The 19,388-nt window shown below is 47.0% G+C and overlaps 1 protein-coding gene across 1 annotated transcript in view; it reads left to right on the top strand.

Moving 5' to 3' along the window:
- The first annotated feature begins 16,939 nt into the window (after positions 1–16,939).
- Positions 16,940–19,388, top strand: part of DCHS2 (dachsous cadherin-related 2) — a 117,693-nt gene continuing 115,244 nt past the window's right edge. The window contains exon 1 of the mRNA XM_065634627.1: positions 16,940–18,757. Within this exon, the coding sequence (XP_065490699.1) occupies positions 16,940–18,757 (1,818 nt within the window). The remainder of the gene's footprint in view (positions 18,758–19,388) is intronic.

Here is a 19,388-nt window from a genome sequence, read left to right as displayed (position 1 = left end):
CAAAGAAATTGGAAGCTATCTCTAGGCTGTATCTCCAGCCTAATTAATTATGACCTGGTAATTCCTTACTTTTTTTCCTTTCCCTCAGACTTCTCCCAGCCTTCTTCCATCAGCAGCATTCCCATGGAGCCTGTGAGATCCTCAGCAGTTCTGTAGAGCTCCATGTTGTCCAGGTGCAGTGTGCAGTGCTATGGATTGCTCTTCCAGGTCCCCTGGTGGCTCTGCCTTGCTGCATCAAACACGGTGGCTGAACTATGTGGTGGGGACATTTTGTAGTGGGAAGTTGTTCTTGGAGATGGGAAAATAATGACTGGATAAAATCTTATTTTCTCTCCTGATAGGCAACCTGATGTTGACAGATGACTGTTCTCCCTCCATCCTCCCAGTTCTTCTCATCTCACTTGATTTTTCTCGAGTGATCCTTCTAGTGATACAACACACTGTGTATAAAATTCTCTGGTGGTTGCTATCGACACCCCACAGTGGTTTTAATAACAAAATCTGACAACAATTTTCACATTCTTAGCAGAATAAAGGCAAGTGGTAAAGCCTAAGACTGAATGAGATACACACCAAGGAAACCTAAACCAAAGTCAGAAAGATGTTCAAGTAAATGTCTGTGGGCTCTTCCCCTTTAGCCTCCTGTTCGGCTCTCAGCATCATGCTCAGTAACAGTTTATTAAACTCAGCTTACTCCAGGGTAAGTTGAGACTGACCTAGTTGAGACTGTCCTGGCAAATTCTTTGTATTGGTGAAGCTTAGCAGGGGAAGATGTAGAGGAATGCCAAAATCTATTTGCTAGTGAAAGGCTGTCCTCCTTGTGATGGGAAATGTGTAGCTTCTCTCCAAGTGTTTCACATAGTGCTCTTTACTGTTCTTAATTTCTTAAACCCCATAAATAGTTGCTATGAATAGTGTAGTAAAGACATCTAGCATTGCAGGTGATACAGGTCTTAAAATTGTGGACAGAACTTCTAAGCCGTCTTAAAGGTTTGCGATAACATGGTACCTCTTAATTTTTAAAAAATTCCAGACAAAAAGCCACTATCCATAATGGTCACAATGAGGAAATGGGAGAACTTTCTGCTCCTCAGGATATTGCACCTCCACCCATGTCTTTAAAATCCTGAACGTTGTTGTTCTCTTCAAAGAGAAATCAGAGGGGGTGGTGGGGTAGGTGGGTGTGTAAGAAAATGAATAGTCAGAGCATAAATGTCCTCATGCTGTTGTGAAAATATATGCCTTACAGCTTGTTTGTACTGAGGCAGTTCATTTGAAATGACTATGATGATAACTGATACCTACGGTGAGAGGCACATTGAATGTGAAAAACAAAACTGATGATTATCTGTGGGAGACACCTTACAATTAACCACACCGAGCCAGCACATTTTTAAAAAAACACAGCTGTTGTCATTCGTACTTCAGGGCAATACTGTGTTTTCTCACTGTCCTAGTTTTAAGACATGTCAGTTCACACATTTTTTTTAACATGGTGCATTTCTCTGGTGTAGACAGGGCCAAAGTAATAAGTGATGGAATTTAGAAATCTTCTCGTATGGACAACATGCTTTGCCAAGAACAGGAAACCTCATACTCTTTCATCTTTTCTCTCCCATGGTTTTGTTGAAAGGTTTTCCTGTACGTTCTCACACGCAGTTCATGTAAAGGAACTTCTCTCCCTCAGTGGAAGGGGAACAAAATGAGTATTAAGCAGGAAAGGGTAAAAGTAATGTTCCCTGGGACTTTACCTGGGAAAGATTAAAAAGTTATTAGTTTCATTTTTTTGTTGGTAAGCATAAATAATTTAGGCATACTCAGATAAGCCCATTTCAAAAATGCATTTGATGTCTCAGCCTTTTAAATTATTTTTCAGTGCTTCCAGATTTCCTTGGGCTGCTGTGATTTCCCCCTGTGCCAAGGATGATTAGGACACTGGTGCAACACAGTGAAATTCTGCTCTCCTTCATCCTGGGCACACCATGACCTCTCCCATCCTCAGGCTCAGGTGGTGGGCAGAAGCCCAGCCATGACCATCTATCTCCTCCCAGCGCAGAGCTCTGGCCCTTCCTCCAGTCATGCCCAAAGCCTGTTTGTCTCCTGTTTGCTCATGAACAGAATGTCTTGGCAGTGCAGTGTCAACTATTTGGAAATGTGCCTGGCTGTTTGCTGCCTGATCATCTGTTACCTCTGCCCTCTGGGAAAGGGGTAGTAGGCCAAATGAAACACGTGCCACATCCAGCCAGGCCACGGCTTTGCCAAACTTGCTTGGGGAGCAGAGCTCCACCGGGCACCTGAGAGTGACAGTCTGTGGCCACCAAATTCCTGAAGCACTGCTGATGGGCACCATGTTGGACTTGCAGCACTTCTTCTGGAGCAACATATCTTCCGGACTCCACGAGTGAAATCCTGGAACCTTAAAATTCTCACAAGGTCAGTTCTGGCTCCAGTGAACCCCTGAGACACAACTGGCTGTGGCTGATGTCTGTAATAGCACAGCTTCCATACAAAAAGCTCAGTCCGATCTCCCCTTCCATTAAAAATGTGAGATCTTTACGGCGAACCTAGCATGCTCCACAACTTAAACAACTACTTTGCTTGATGGACTTTGAGCTAGAAAAATAAAGCATGCACACATTCCCAAGGAAATAAATTTCGGGAATCTAAGCTTGCAGCTCCTATTTCACGTTTTTTAAATCTTTTTTCTCATTTTAAATTAAGTATCAGGACAGCAATGCTGTAAGTTGCAGTTTGTGTGTGGTGATCCTTCCGACTGCATCCCATAACGAGAGGAGGCAGAGAAGTGTTGCTTGTATATACTCTGCTCTGAAGTCTTCATTGCCTTGCCAAAATCTCTTCATTGGCATTTTCTCCATATCTGGCTCCGTTGAGCCATGCATTTGTTTTTCATTAGTTGCCTCCGTTCGTATGATGACTTTCTTTCTTATTATTCTTAAATATTGCATTTTAAATTAAAAAATAACACACTCCTTCAATGGTCTGTTAAATTGTTGGGAGATGATTTGATCTCTTTGCCTCATGCTCTTCTTTTCACTCATTTTCCTTTTTTTTTTTTTTCTTTATTTCATTCCTTTTCTTCGAGCTAGCCTTGCTCCCCTGCACACTGAGTTTAATGTGTTTTCATATACATTGTGCTGCACACAAACTATGAGAAGGAGGTTTGCTGTTTTCTCCCCCTGTAAGCCCAAGTCTGCCATGTACTATCTCAGGGAGAGCCCAGCTGACCTGTGTGCTGGGAACAGCACACTGGAGATACCAGGGACAAGAGGATTATAGGTAAAAATAGGAAGGAGTGGTTAAGAAGCAGCATTATCATCTTTCAAATATTTGTCTCGGCTGGCTGCCAGACTCACTTCCCATCTAGCTCTACATTTTCTTCATCTGTTCTGGGGTTTTGCTCCTTTAGCAGAAAGAAGTTAAAACAAACAAACACACACACACACAAACAAAAACAACCCCAAAACCAAAACAGAGTGCACAAGAGAATGAGAATTGAGAAATAACACTGAAGTGACCTTTTTTCATGTGCTCTTTGTGTTCTATAAACCCACCACAGAAGTAGGACCATAGGATAAAGCCTTCCAAATTTCATACTATAAAGCTTCTTCTATCAAGCCCTTCATTTTTCCTCTTTTCCCCTTCGTGAAGATTTAAGCCAACAGATAAGTCTTGCCTCATAGCCCAAAGGTCAATAAATCCACCCAACACACACCTGTTGGGAAATTAAAAAGTTACCTCGTCCTCATGGCTGCATTTTCTAAAATGACTTTTCTCTGCCAGTACTTTTAGTCATAAGCCCTTTGCAGCAAATTCTGCAGACATATTTATGCCTTGAAGCCGTACTAGTAATAACAGGGGAGTTGATTTCTACCATACAGAGTGGTTTCATTTTTCAAAGTATTTTCAGTTACAATCAGTTAATATTAATTGAGGTGAGGCAGACAGAGAGGGTAAGCTAGGTGTGCTGGGATGGGATGTTTTCATTCCTTTTAAAATGTTCTAACACCATTAATGTACTGTTTCTTTCTTACATGTTCTTCCCCAGCTCAGAAAGTGATGAACCAAGGGATTGATATTTGTTCTGTCTAAACACCTGTTTAAAACTCCAGTTTGAACCATTTTCTCATTTTTGTTCCCTTGCCTTTTCTCTGTGTTTCTTCAAAGAGGGGAAGATCCCCAGACTGAGGTATTAGCCCAAGTGTTTTGTCTTTTTAGCAGAGATCAAGTAATGTGAAGTGGCTTCTGAACTTCAGCATACAAAAACTCCCTGCACCGAATGATTGCTTTCAATCTAGCTTTTGAAGAGGGAATTGCATCTCCCAGTGCTCTGGTGAGGCTTTTTAATACCCGAATTGATGAGCAGGGCAAAAGCCAGGCACGAGTTCACAGAGGAGCAATTTAGTAGGAAATCAAAGTCTCCCGAGAGAGAATCTCTTTCTCCTTCCTCAAGAGATACTCATTTTCGCAATGATCTCCGCCTCTTGGGGAGCTGCTCACCTGTTGTCTGCAACAGTTTGATGTCCTCGGATATCCTACGTTGCTGCCCATGACTTGGGTGCATGGGAGAACGGGCTGCAGTCCCTGGGCTGTCACCCCAGTACCTGCCTGGCGGTGGTGCCCCAGCTGCAGGCAGCTGTTGGCAGGAGCCTGCCTGTGTCCCAGCGTGTTGCGGTTCACCTCCTGGTTTATTACCACCAATTCAGGCAGCTAAGGTTACCTCACGGGAACGTGCACAGGAGCAGATGAAATGCAGGCCAGGGTCTTGTCCCACTGCCACGGGGCAGTGACCCACGCGGAGGAGCAGAGGCGAGTGGGGAGAGGTGAGCTGCATGCTGCTGCCGTGTTGCTGGGCATCCTCTATGAACGTTTTTCTCTGCCTCAACTTACTCTCCCTGGTGCCCTGGTAGTTGTCCTTGTACTCCTTGAGGGGAATTTCAATACGTCTCCCTGTCCTTAAATTTTCCACTTTACAGTTTATTTCTTGTTTTGTGGTTGACTGTGTTTGAAATTGGACACGGAGACATGTACCATTGGAAAACTAAAGGACAGGACCCACACTGTGCTGCTACACACTATTAATGGCAGGGCTAGCAGCCAGTGAGTGCACTTGATTTTGCCAAATCAGATTAGATGGTACAAACCGTGATAATTTGGTATTATTTTCTGAAGAAACTAAGTCTATTTTCTGAAGAAACTAAGTCTATTTTCTACTGGGGAGAGAAGACAGTGTTTTGGGAGGAAGGAATAACTTTCTTTAGCTATTGAGCAAATACAGAGCATCTGCCTAATATGTGCTATGTATATCCAAGGAAACATAGGCAAAAAAAGGGTTTTTTTGGAACTTAGTGGATGAAATCCTGTCTCATTAGAGTAAATGGGAGATTTGCCATCGACTTCAGTCAGGCCAGTGTTTCACCCAGTACTTTTTAGATGTTCTTATATGTTACGATAATTCATGAATGTCCCTGTAGAGAATACGTAAGGATTGCTCTTCTCAGCCTTGTGGGGAGCAGTCTTTACTTGTTGCTTACTACATTGGGGTTCTTGGAAAGAGATATGGATGGGAGAGTCTTTATTACATTAGTGATACGTACTTTATCTTATTTCTCTCTTTGGTATAATCCATCGGCAGCAGCATTACAGAGAGGTTAGCTAAGAAAGGAGCACAGATGCAAAGAAAATGTCTGCAACCGGATCTGAAGGGGGCTGAGGTGATGTTGTCTGGATGGGGGTTGTAACCCATGGAGAAAGCAAAGAGAGTATCCTGCCCTTTGAGTGTGCCTATCTTAGGTTGTTCCAAGACTCCGATCCAAAAATCTGGTTGGATTTCCAGTCTCATTCTGGCTGGATTTCTAAATGCTCAGGACAGCATTACTATCCAGGACAACCTTTTTTTTTTTTTTTTTTTTCTTGTCGTTGTTATCTCTGTTTTTTTGCCTGGCCAGGAGATTCTGATAAATTCTTCTGGAAATGGACCTTGTAATTTCATCACCTCCCTACAGCAGGTTCGTTCAACATGTCCTTTACAAAGATGATCAGAAACTGATACCCATGGAGATTATGAGCTGTTTTTATCCCCCTGTGAGGGTATAGATCCTGTGCTCCACAGTCTGCTTTGGTTACCTCTTGTCTTGGTTTGAACATGTTAGTTTTGGCCTGGGAAGTTCCAGTAATCCGAGGTAGCTTGTCCTTTCCTGGCCCAGCCACCAGCTAGTGCTGGCCCTCGGCCTGGAAGGCTGCTAATGCGAGAGAAAAAAGGGGTAGCTGGAAAGCCATTTTCTGTTTGAGATCTTTGACTTGGAAACTTGCTTTTTCCTCTTGGTCAGAACGTCTTGGGTGGAGTGAATAAGTGGCTTGGAGCTTAGACAAGGAGAGAAAAAGGGTGAAGCTAATGTCAAGCCATTTTCTCTTGCAAGACTGCTGTTAGCAGGCAACTGGGGGAATCCTTCATTACCGTAACTGTGGTCAGTTTAAAGATTCAGTGAAGTGGAATAAGTGGCCACTCAGAGAAAATGAAACATAGCTAATACAAAGTCTGTGTAAATTAGAGTGTGAGAAGATAAATACAACTGGTAGGAGAAAAATGTCAGTGACACTGTTGGTTGCAGAGCACAAGGGTCCCAAGGCTTTGCTGACAAATCTTCTTTGCCCAGCTCAGGTGCAGGAGCAGTAGAGCTGTTTGTTGGGTGGTATTGTTTGCAAGTAAATAAGCTTGTTTTTTCAGAGCAACTTGGGTATCTTCCATACCTGTGGTATGACTAAATCCCAGCCAGGATAACTTACTCCCATATAGTTGAGAGCTGTCTATATTTCCAAATGGATCCTACAGTTATGAATACACCACTGTTATTTATGCAATTAAAGAGGTATATTTTAAATTAATAAGAAGATTTAATTGCTCATTGCAAAAGACTTGCATCTGTTTAGCAGCCTAACAGTGTGCAATTCTGAGTGCTCCAGCTTTTTAATTTCCCCAGGACACTATTGAGTACTGACTTCTAGTTGGTACTTCTGCTATAGCTTTGTCAGGCAATTAATCTAGACAAAAATGGCATGAAATTGTTGCAGTAAATAAAGCATTTCAGATAAGTGCTTTAGTGCTCAAGCAAAGAAGCCCATGGGAATATTTCAACTTATTCTGATTTCCTTTAAAGATTATCTTGGCCACAAAGTACTATTATTTGTCCTTGCAATATGATTTTTTTTGCTGGAAAGCTTTAACGCAAGTTCTCTTGTATCATATTGTCTTATAATAAATTATCGTGGTTTGGCTGATGTTCTGGTTTAAGTCTGCTCTAAAACAGAAGGAAGGAAAGTAGCCTAATAGCAATTAGAAGAGTTTTGAGGGTCATGAATTATTTTCTCTTTCTGTCACTAGTTTAGGTCTCGGGTTGGAATGCCTTGAAGTGATAAGAAAACCTTTTACTGATTTCAGTAGATTTTGGATCAGATGCATTCAGTCTGACCTCAGGCAAGTCAGGTGCCTTCTGTGCTTGGAAATGAAATGTGCGCACTCTGCTTACCTCTCTGACAGGATTGCTGTAAAGCTTCATTCATTCATTCACATCTGTAGAGAGCTTTAGAACTCACAAACAAATGCCACTTTTAAAAGTATAAACAGTTATTTCAGTGTAGTTTAATTTGTTTTACCCTCCCACTGGCTGCCAACAATCTGTTTAGCACAATGAAATCCTGACAGTCTGTGTCAACAACTAAGCACAGCTCTTTCATGACAGAAGGAGAAAAGAAAAATAGAAAATGCAAACCTGAAGTCTTATAGAGAATTTCTTTGTGTATGAAAGTAAAAATTGTGGCTGTCATTTAAAAACGCCATCTCATAAAAGAAATGCACATTAAATTAGAACTGCTGTTATTTTTTTCATTCCATTGCAATATGGACCCCTCCTGGTTCTTGATGAAGAGCGAGGTGAAATATTGCACGACTGAGCTACAGAGAAAATATCAGGCGGTTCCAAGCGCATAAGCCAAAATGAGCGTTCAGAGAGAGATCACTGTGTCATGAGCTCATGCTGGCAATATTTTTTTTTTCTGTGGGTGTAAACTGAGATTTGAACCTTGAGAGAGACCCTATATTGAGCCTCGCAGGAGCACTTTCATGTGTGTTGTTTTCTTTAGCATCAGCAAGGAAGTTACGAACTGCTCCCAGACCTAGAAAAATGCCTATAGCCCCCAGCGAGTCCTGCTGGGCAATGGTCTCCTCCCCTTCCATCCCCACCACACAACAATAAACTGAAGATGGAGCCACAGGTAAAACGGACAGATTTTACTGAAGAGACAATGTCGTTTCACCCTGCATAACTATTTGGGTTTGTGTGGTGGTCTGTGAGTCATTCCCGTTTTCAGTCGAGAGGCAGTGGGCAGACATAGGGACGTGGTGGGCAGCACTGGGAGGTTAAAAGGCAGAGTGAGGTCCTGTGCAAGGTGGGCACAGTGTGGAGCCCAGTGTCCCTGCCCCTGTGTAGCAGTGAGGAGCACATGTGTGTTGTCCTGGCAGCAGCTATTCCCATGGAGAGTGGGGGCCCCGGGGTGGCTGTGGCATCCCTGAGGAAGGTTCCCTCCTGGGGACCAGCCCTGAGGCCAGCTGCACAAATGGTCTTTCTCTGGTTCGTGTGAAGGGAAAAGGATGACCTGGGCACCACCCGAAGTCATCAGAGCACCCTATTTCTCTGTATTCTGGATTTTCAGTCGCTGAAGTACTTTGCAGCACAGGAAGAGATGGCATTTCAATTCACTAGGGTATTTCTCAGTACTTGTTTGTTTCTGGTAGACATGAGCAACACCAGGATTGCTGGTATAAACACATTCCTCCTCTTCCAGGCAGTTACACCTGCTCCCAGCAGAGTGCAGTCTCTTGCTCATTCATTTCCACAGTGAAACACTTTACAATTCCTTTTAAGAGTGTTGTAGCTTTCTTATTGGCAAAGTCTGAAAAGCATAGTAGCAATTCTTTTCCTTGGTGTACTAAAAAAGGCTAGTAACTCTTTTTAGGAAAAATGTATTTAAAACCAGATGCGCTCTTCTAATCCCCAAAGTGCTGGCACCCAGTTTTAGTGTGTGACAGAGGCTGGGGAGATCCCAGCGTTGGGAGGGACCATCCCCAGCTGTGCTGGCCCCAAGATGACTACTCTGATGAGTGGGTTTAGGAATCTGGTTTCATTTTCCCAACGGCATCATTCAGCACAGTTCAGCACAGGGGTGCATTTCATGTTATTTTGAAAGAAGCAGCTGTAAAGCCTTTGATGTGGGAATTCAGGAGCAATGTGGTCAAGTCAGGCAGAAACACAGGGCAAATGCAATTGAAATAGTGAGCTAGGCCTACAGACAGCTCTTGCCTAAAATTAGCTGTATGAATTTAGTCTTCCTATGATATTTTCTTGTTGCTGTAGCCACGTTCTAGGGTAGGTATGTATGTATAGAAGTAGAGATTTCCTTTTACAGATGCCTAGCAGTCTTCCTTTTTCCTCTGTATTCAGAGGAAGGATTACAGAAGTTTATCTTGAAGTCTTACTTAAAAGCTTGAGAAGCTTCTCCTTCCTATCCTTTTTGGCTGAGTTCATTCTGAAACACAAACACTGATTTCTGTATCTATTGCTGAGTGACACATGAAAGCATTACAACCCATAAACAGTTGAAGATAACATAGTCAAAGAGGCAAATATTCAGGAATATGGCTAGGAGCAATGAAAAGTTATTTTAAAAGATATTTCATTGACAATTCTATGTTGGGAAACAATCTGCTTTGGGTAATAGTGTGATCTCCATGCTTGAAACTTTAAAACCACTGCTGTGCCACTGTGATCTCAAACATCTGGTGGCCATGTAATTTAATATGTGTGTGTTCCTCCATGGAGTGGTAAAAATGAACCTTCTCAGCCATACAAGGATTCTGTAAAGATAAACTCTGTAGAAGAGGATGAGGACCTTGGATAATTCAGTGAGAGCAACATAAAAATAAAGATTTCCCCCTACAGATGTGGAGTGGCTGGAGGAAGCTGGCAGAACTGCTTTTAGATGCAGCTTCTATGTCCTAAATTAAAATAGGCAATCAGCTTCTGTCTCCAACACCCATTCTTGGCATACTTTCAAGCAAACAATGATCCATTAATTAGGATTTGCACAACTGTGTTTTCACACATAGTAAAAATGGGTGCCTAACCAAAAGCTGCTAGGTGCTCTACTACCACTTATTGAAAGGAAATAGGCAGAATAAGCCAGCAGCAGCTTATCGCCAGCTGCCAACAAAACCAAACCTGCTACAGGAGGTAACACAAACATTCACTCCCCTACAGCTTCTGGGGGGTTTCACCGCTTCCAGCTGCACCTCCAGCTGTCACCTCCCCAAAGGAACAATTTGCACTGCACAATGCCCTGAAAATCAGCAGGTCAGGGCACTTGCGTACTGGGATAAGGAGGATTGCTTTATTCTTGTGTATTTACAGGCTTGCCTTAATAGGCTCTTCAAGAAAACAAGCGAACCTTTTAGGACTGTAATTGTGGCAGTGTCAGTAGGAGCAGAGCAGCCAAGACCCAGGAATCCAAACTCCTCGTGAAATTATCATCTGGAAAAGGAGTGGAAAGGCTCAAAAACTGCTGGTGAATTAGTTGCTTTTGGTGTGTGTGAGAAAGAGAAAATAGCCAGGAGCCTTAATTCACACGTGGATTACAGTATATTTTACTTTTAAAAGCAAAGCCCTTTTCCAATTTATAGCTATTTTAAATAATTACTTAGCTCAAACCAGCAAGGGAATCAGCTGGCATAGTGGATTACCATATTAAGATACAGCTTTATGTGTCGACCCTGTCTCCTCTCAGTGCCACAAGCCTGAGTCCTCAGCAGGGACTTCAACTGATGAAGTGATAGCAGCAGGTTTCCAGATCTCCAGCACGCTGTGTGGGCTGCTCTTCTGCAATGAGGGCAGCTGCCCTGGGAAACTGGATTTTCATAGATGTAAAAGCCAGAAAGGAACACTTTAATCATTTAGCCTGACTTGGTTTTACTTGGTAATTCCTGCCTCAAGCCCTGTCACTTGTGGCTGAAACAGAACATGTCTGTTTGCTGACTAACCCTGATTTAAAGACCACAAGCAACAGAAAATGCATCCCGTCCTGTGGCATGCTGTTGCAATCATTCTTCCTATTTGCATCTTGTTTGCAGTTTGAACTGTGGTGATTTTTAACTTCCAGCTACTGTATTTTGCCTTGCTGGCACCAGTGGTGCTGTGTACAGTGTCAGCCAACCTTAACGTCGGTTCCCTGACATCCCTGAAGGGAAATCTGGGAAGAGCTAATTCACAGCAATCCTCTACTTGGTGACTTCTTATGTCTTCAGATGTGGTTGTAATGGTTTCATTTTGCTTGCTCTCAGCCAACTCTTGCTTTTCAAGGCTTCAGAGTTTACAGAGAGGGATTTTGGAAGGGTAGGAAATGCTAGGATACTGTCTTGCATAGGTGTCGAATAACTTCTCTAATGATGCACTCATGTCCATGAGTTAAGAGGCTCCATCCAGATGAAGATTACCTGTGGATTTAGAGCTCCTGCAACTACATTTGGTCACTGAATACTTCTGGTACTATGTGTAGTTCAGATAAAAACATCACATGACAAGATTTAGCCCTTTTTTGTGACTTGCCTCTGTGTCTTTTTTTCTTCTTCTCTTACATAGAATTTGACTACTGGATCTGATTGCAGGTTGTGTGTCTTATCATGTGACAAAAATTGATAATCTGAATAATCTCACACATTTTTTGGGAAAATTCAATACAGTAGTCAAGGGAGGTATTACATCAAGGGAGTATGAAACCTGACCTGGGATTATATTGTATCAAGATTTCTGGAGCTCACTTCCAAGTTTTAGAGAGACCACTGAACTCTGGATTTGGCAGTGGCAAGCAGATGGCAAAAGACAGCTTTATGTGAAATGAAACCCATGCAGTGGAACGCTCTTCCATGTTTATTCCCGGCCATCTTAAAGGGATTGCTTCAGGTCTGCAGTAGCTTGTCAGAATAACGGGCAGAAAAAGAAAGAAGCCTTCTTTCTGCTTTAAAACTAACTTTATAATATGTTAATTGTGATATATACTGAAAACGACATGAGGAAGTGAACAAGCAGTCAAAAATAGTGTCTTTTACTTCTGGATAAATCCTATTGCTATGCTAGAGTAACAAAATCTGTGGCTAATCTTCTATGTAAAATGGATAGGATGTAAAAATCTGAAGGAACACCTGCCTAGCAGAATCTCATTTAATTCCACTAACATTTATTTTCTTTTTTTTTTTTTTTCAATTTTACAGAAATTTTATTCATTAAAAAGGATTGGTTATGTATCATGCAGAAACAAGAAGTGTCTTCACCCTGCAGGGGATAGTGGGGTTAATATAATGTGGAGAAAAGAACACATTCAAATTTTCCAGGCAGATCCAAACATATTTGAGCTGGATGGAGGTTCTGCATGATCCTGGGGTGGAGAATGTGCACAACACCACTACTTTCCATCTGGTTAGTCAGGAGGAGGGTTTTGGTGAACGTAACTGCTCTCTGTGAGGCATGACAAGTGATGTGATGCTTGGGTTTCCAGCTGTGAAGGTGTCAACTGGAAACAGAACGGATTGACAGCAGAGATTAATGAAGACCTGAAAGATGGAAACACAACATCAAGATTAGGCCTGGATGACAGCATCTGAGATAAGTGAACTAGAAATAAAGTTAAGGTGAGAATATTGATCTGGGTAATCCTACTTAGCTGGTTACATCTGAGTGACAAATTCTGAAATAATTGGCCACAGAATGCAGTGGCAACACTCACTCCATGGACAGAGTGAAGGCATTGCAGTACATCTGGAGTGAAAGCAAAGAAGGAATAGCATAACCTCATAGCTCTCAAACCAGCGTGAAAGTCTTTCCCACCTTGGAAGGCAGACTCAGGTACGTTACTTGCAGGTAGATTCTGGCAACAAAATTATTCTTCGTCAGTGAAGGCTAAGCATCTATCTCACAGCAAAATAAGTTCTGCAGATCAGTTTGTGATCAAAAGTGAAGGAATGGCTACCAGTAAAAAAAAATAAAAAATAATAAAAAAATTCATTCTTCACTACATTTATAAGGAAACCAGTCCTATACATATCTTTCCATTATAGTAACTGTGACCAGCCTTTATTTGGTCACCAGCAAATCTTTTGTGCAGCTGACACTCCTTCAAAGAGGTGTGGCTGAAATCAATATACGTGTGTCAGGGGAACTATAAATAATGAAACACCTGATGCTCTGCAAAGTTAACGCTTTCTCCATATACCACATATTCCAGGCTGAATATCCATGGTGACCCCAGCCAATAAGGCTGTAGACAGACATCCTTTTAGATCCAGCTGCAATAGTTGAAGATATTAGTGCTTCCTCACCCCACAATTTTGCCAGAAAGCTGATTTGTATGGGATCTCTGTAATCCAGTGTAGGAAAAAAAAAAATCACTGGGGTTAATAGAAATCATTGTTTCAACGTTACTTAAACTAAACTTTGTCCTTAAAAGTAAACCCCAGAGGATCAAGGAACACCACCTGGTAGGCAGAAATGGAAGCATGGTGCCTGCTGGCTGAAAGGCAGTAACAAGCAGCTGAGACCATACTGCCTTCAAACAGCACAGGAAATAACTTCATTGAAAGACTTTTCTTTTTTTCTTTCTTTTTTTTTTTTTAATTTTATTTGCTTCGGCTCTGTCTGGAGCAGTTCAGGCACTCTCTGCCCTCAGCTGGCAGCTACTGCCCATCAAATGAGGGTTGGAATGGATCCTGTAGTGCTCCCATCCTGCGTCAGTCCCGAGTCAGCTGGTTTGGCTTAAGCTGCTGCTGCTGCAGATGGTTTGCAGTAAGCCAGCAAGCTGCAGTAAAGGAAGTAGTCATGCTGCTTTACCACCTCAGCCATCTATGTCTTTAGCATGGGAGGGTCACATCTTAAGCTGCCACAGCTGTTGTGTGGGCAAGGCAATGTTTGTAGATAGAATTAACTCTAATAATGATGGATCTTCATGGTTGTAGTAACACCATCTCTGTTTCAGTGATCTTTTGTGTTCCGGTATCACACCACAGCTTTAGTTTGCTACAGTTTAATTCTCCTTGAAGGAAGAAGAATTTCCAATTAAACCAAAGAGGATTAAGCTACAGCAAATACTGATTTACAAATATCATCTTTGGGTTTCCTTCCTTGCTCAGTTCCTGGGGGTTGCTTCCCTGTCACAAGAATTACTGAATTGGCATTTGTAGCTGCTCTGGGAGCACCGGAGTTCACTGCTGTGTATAGTGGAGTAGAGCCATGGCCGGGTAGCGCTGCCTGAAGAGGCACGGCTGGAAACTTCAGTGGTTTAAAGCGAATTCGCATGCTTTTCACCTGGCAGAGTCAGAGGTGGCCACCCCCAGGAAAGAGATGGGAAGACAGCTGCAGAAGTAACCGTCACTGCTATCTGACTGAGCGTGCTGTCTCACGAATGGATGACCACTTCTAAACTGCAACACAGAGGTATCTAGCATGCTCTAAACAGCATCTCTTGCCTTCAAACGAGGTTATGCTCCTGTCCACTTTTTACAGTAGAAATCCTGGTAGATCTGAGGAGATGGCAAGTGTCTTCACTATGAGAGTGACCTGTTGAGGACATAGGAGGTAACTAGGGCACTAAAGTTTTCACCCTTTCTTCCTTCAGGATGTCATTGTGGCAGCTTCCCTCCATGTCTTATGTGATGCCACTTCTCTTTTTCCTGTAGGTCAGCATGCCACTGAGAAGACAGGGAACAGCAGGGTAGCTAAATACATCCAGGAGACAGCAAACATCTCCTCAAGATTTAGAAACTTCTGTTTGTGATTTGTGGAAGAAAAGGAACGAGGTCATGAACATGGCACAAGAGAGGGAAAGAAAAAGCTTAAGAATGGAATGGAGAAGAGACGAAAAGGCTCAGAGAAGGCAGACGAAGAAGGTGGAGGAATACTTTCAAGGGAAGGCTCATGCTCACAGTAGACAGAACATCTATAATGTCCCAAAGATGTGGTGTTTCTGGAAATATGCTGTAGTTGGGCAGTGCTTTTATATGACTTCACTTGTTATAGAACTGCTCAAGTGCCCTGGTCTTACAAAATACATGAATACTGCCAGAAACACAGATAACTATGCCCATCTTTTTTCCCCTGCTATCTTCATGCATGCTGTATCTGAATACAGAACTTTGCTCTTTAGGTACTGGCTGACCTCGGTGACAGCAGGTTTTGTTTAGTGAATATTTAGTTTTTGTTTTTCAGTGAATATGCCTGATTGAACATGATTCACATGTTTTCTTAGTGACTGCATAGCCTGCATTGGACATGGCTGTTTTTCCAAACTTGTTGTGATTCAGTGGAATTCAGGCATTTCCATATTGAACATCTGTGACTTGGGGAGGATCCATGTGTTTTCTCAATGTATATGAATGGAACTGGCAAGGGCCTCACTGTTTCCTTCTTGCTTCTATGCTTGTAATTATCACAGTATATAAATATACAGAGACTTTCTCAGAATGTGTCTAAGAAGATCTGACAAAATCTAGCTTTTGCTCAGTCTTGTCTGTCTACATAAGAAGGCAAGTCAGATCTAGCTGAGATGATCTTGTGTGTCTCCTCTCCCATGCATGCAGACACACATGTGCACTAAGACCCCTAGACTTACTTTAGAACCTAATTCTCCCTCTTACCTGCATGTGTGGAACCATTAGGTTCTAAACGGTGTTAGAAAAAACACTTGTCTTCCCCTTCTCCTCTCCTGTGTGGATACATCAAGGGCTGTTGTAGCAGCTTTTCCCCGCTCCTCAGGGAATGAGTGCTCTGGCACTTGGGTACTTCTTTCCCGACTTCCAAGTGGCAAAGAGCAAAACAGCTGCCCTCCCAAGTGCCCCTTCAGAGGAGAGGACCAAGCTACAGTAACTCCTCCTACTACTTTATTGTCTTTGCCCTGATTTTACTTGTCTGTCCTAGCATGAATTTACTTTTCTCTGACCGAGTGCCAGATTCTTGCCAGAAAGGTGAAATTAAGTGTGGTAAAGGACCAGTGGGAATAGTAAGAGACTGGTAACTGTTGAAGTATTGTACTTAGCTTCCATGGAAAGATGGATGGTTAGTACTTAGCATTTATATGATGCTGTATATTCTCAGTGTCACTGAAGAAACACTAATTCATCCTTAGACCAGTCCCAGTTAAAAATGGGAGTCAGGAAAGTGAAAAAGGAAGAAAATTTGAGTCTTGCTGAGGCTGATGGAAGTTTCTACTTAAAGCTTATTTCTGGTAAACGCCTCCCTGCCATGCTGAGGACTATTTACTGACCTAATGCTAGGATAAGCAGCAAGCTTTTTCATGGAAAACGAGGACCAGAATATTAAGGCGAGAAAAATCCTTGCTGAATTGAGCAAACCCGTTTATCCTCACAGATTTCTGTCTCATTTAAATTCTTCTTCATGAGGCATGCCTCTGCATCCACAGGCAGCCCGTGTGCTGCTCACCGCTTTCCTCCATCAGCAGCTAAGCCACCTTATTCCCCGAGGAATCAATTTCGACAAAGACCTCTCCGACTTCAGCGCGGCCCTAGAGCAGCACCGCGCTCTCCAAACCCTGCGCGACATGTCCGCGCGTGGGGGACGCCAGCCCCCGGGCGCAGGGAGGGCGGGCGGCGGCGCTGCGGAGGGCGGTGGGGCCCGGCGGGGCGGGGGCTGCGCGGGGCGGTGGCGGCGGGGGGGAGCCGCCCTCCCCGCCCCCTCGCACAGCCTTGTCCTTCCCAGCACCGGCGGCGGACGCGATTTCCTCCCGTGGCGGCGGGGCGAAGCCACCTGCCCAGCGGCGGCGGGGAGCGGCGCGGTGCAGGCTGCCCGCGATGCCGGTTTAGCGGCGGAGCATGGCGCGGCGGCTGCGGGGCGGCAGGTGCCGGGGCGGGCGAGGCGGCGGTGGTCCCCCGACGGGGCGGGCGCTGGCGCTGCTGGTGCCGCTGTGGTTGTGGGCGGCGGGCGGCGGCGCGGCGGCGGTGTATAACCTCAGTCTGGCGGTGGACGAGGGGCTGCCGGCCGAGACACTGGTGGGGGACATCCGTGCGGGGCTGCCGGCGGGCGCGGAGCCACCGGGAGGCTTCCTGCTATCGGAGGGGAGCGGCGAGTCGGCGGTGCTGGCGGACTTCCACGTCCAGCCGGAGACGGGCATCATCCGCACGGCGCGGCGGCTGGACCGGGAGCGGCGGGCACGCTACAGCTTCGCGGCGGCCACGCTGCGCGGCGAGGTGGTGCAGGTGGACATCGCGGTCACCGACGTGAACGACCACCCGCCGCGCTTCCCACGGGACTGTCTGCAGCTCAACATCTCCGAGCTTAGCCCGCCCGGCAGCGCCTTCCGCCTCCCGGCCGCCCGCGACCCCGACGCCGGCCGGTTCGGCACGCAGGGCTACGCGCTGCTAGAGGAGGGCGGCGCGGCGGGGGAGCCGCCACTCTTCCAGCTGCGCTACGGGCGGCCGGAGCCGCTGGAGCTAGTGCTGCTGCGGCGGCTGGACCGCGAACGGGCAGAGGCGCACCGGCTGGTGGTGGAGGCGTGGGACGGCGGCAGCCCGCGGCGTCGCGGCCGCCTGCGGGTGTCGGTGCGGGTGCTGGACGAGAACGACAACGCGCCCGCCTTCAGCCGCGACGAGTACCAGGCGCGGCTGCGGGAGGACGCGCCGCCGGGCACCGCCGTCTGCCGCGTGCGGGCCACCGACCCCGACCTGGGCGTCAACGGCGAGGTGCGCTACGCCATCAACCGCCGGCAGAGCGACCCCGACGGCTACTTCGCGGTGGAGGAACGCAGCGGCGTCTTGCGCCTCCGCCGCCCGCTGGACCGCGAGGCGCGGGCCCTGCACCGCCTGGTCGTGGAGGCGCGGGACGGCGGCGCCCAGCCCGAGGTCTCCAGCGCCCTCGTCTCCGTGGCCGTGCTGGACGTGAACGACAACCGCCCCGCCATCCGCCTGCTCTACCTCACCGAGACCGGCGGCCCGCAGATCTCCGAGGGGGCGCGGACCGGCGACTACGTGGCGCGCGTCTCCGTCTCGGACGCCGACGAGGAGACGGAGGGTGCGGAGGGCGGCGGTGGCATCACGCTGGCCCTGCTGGGCGGCGACGGCGACTTCGCCCTGCGGCGTGCCGGTGCCGGCGTCTTCTTCCTCTGCGTGGTGGGGCCGCTGGACCGTGAGAGCCGCGACCTCTACGAGCTGCGGCTGGTGGCCACGGACGGCGGCGCGCCGCCGCTCTCCGCCGAGGAGCCGCTGCTGCTGCGCGTCGCCGACCTCAACGACGAGGCGCCCGCCTTCCCGCAGCCCCACTACCGCGCCGCCGTCTCCGAGGCCGCCTCCCCCGGCACCGCCGTGCTCCGCCTCAGCGCCTCCGACGCCGACGAGCCGGGCTCGCCCAACGCCGAGGTGCGGTACGCGCTGGAGGGCGAACCGGCCGCCCTGGCCCTGCTGCGCATCGACGCGCGGAGCGGCGCCGTCAGCACGCGCGCCCGCCTGGACCGGGAGCGGCAGGCGGCGCTGGAGCTGCGCGTGGTGGCGCGGGACGGCGGCCGCCCGCCGCGCGCCGCCGCCTGCCGCCTGAGCGTCCGCGTGGAGGACGCCAACGACAACGAGCCCCGCTTCGAGCGGCCGGTGTACCGCGGGCGCGCGCCCGAGCACGCGCCGCCCGGCCGCTGCCCCCTGCAGGTGAGGAGCGGCCCGGCCCCGGGCGCCCCGGGCGGCGCGTTCGTTGTGCCGCGGCGGGCGGGTGGGGGGCGGCCCGGCCGGGGCCTTGGGCGGGGAGCGGAGGCGGCGCTGAACAGGCCCCTGTGTCGGTTCCCTGCCCTTTGGGCTGCTCCCCCGCAGTACGGCGGCTCATGGCGTTGCCGCTGCTGTTTCACAGAATCTCAGGATGTCAGGGATTGGAAGGGACCTCGAAAGATCATCCAGTCCAATCCCCCCGCCGGAGCAGGAACACCCAGATGAGGTTACACAGGAAGGCGTCCAGGCGGGTTTGAATGTCTCCAGAGAAGGAGACTCCACAACCTCCCTGGGCAGCCTGTTCCAGTGCTCTGTCACCCTCTCTGTGAAGAAGTTTCTTCTCATATTTAAGTGGAACCTCCTGTGTTCCAGTTTGTACCCATTGCCCTTTGTCCTATCATTGGTTGTCACCAAGAAGAGCCTGGCTCCATCCTCGTGACACTCACCCTTCACATATTTATAAACATTAATGAGGTCACCCCTCAGTCTCCTCCGAGCTAAAGAGACCCAGTTCCCCCAGCCTTTCCCCATAAAGGAGATGCTCCACACCCTTAATCATGTTTGTGGTCCTGTGCTG

The sequence above is a fragment of the Caloenas nicobarica genome, chromosome 4 (genome assembly GCF_036013445.1).
Source record: "Caloenas nicobarica isolate bCalNic1 chromosome 4, bCalNic1.hap1, whole genome shotgun sequence".
Classification (NCBI taxonomy): domain Eukaryota; kingdom Metazoa; phylum Chordata; class Aves; order Columbiformes; family Columbidae; genus Caloenas; species Caloenas nicobarica.
Note: the sequence above shows the minus strand (reverse complement) of the source record. Positions and strands in the feature narration are given on the sequence as shown.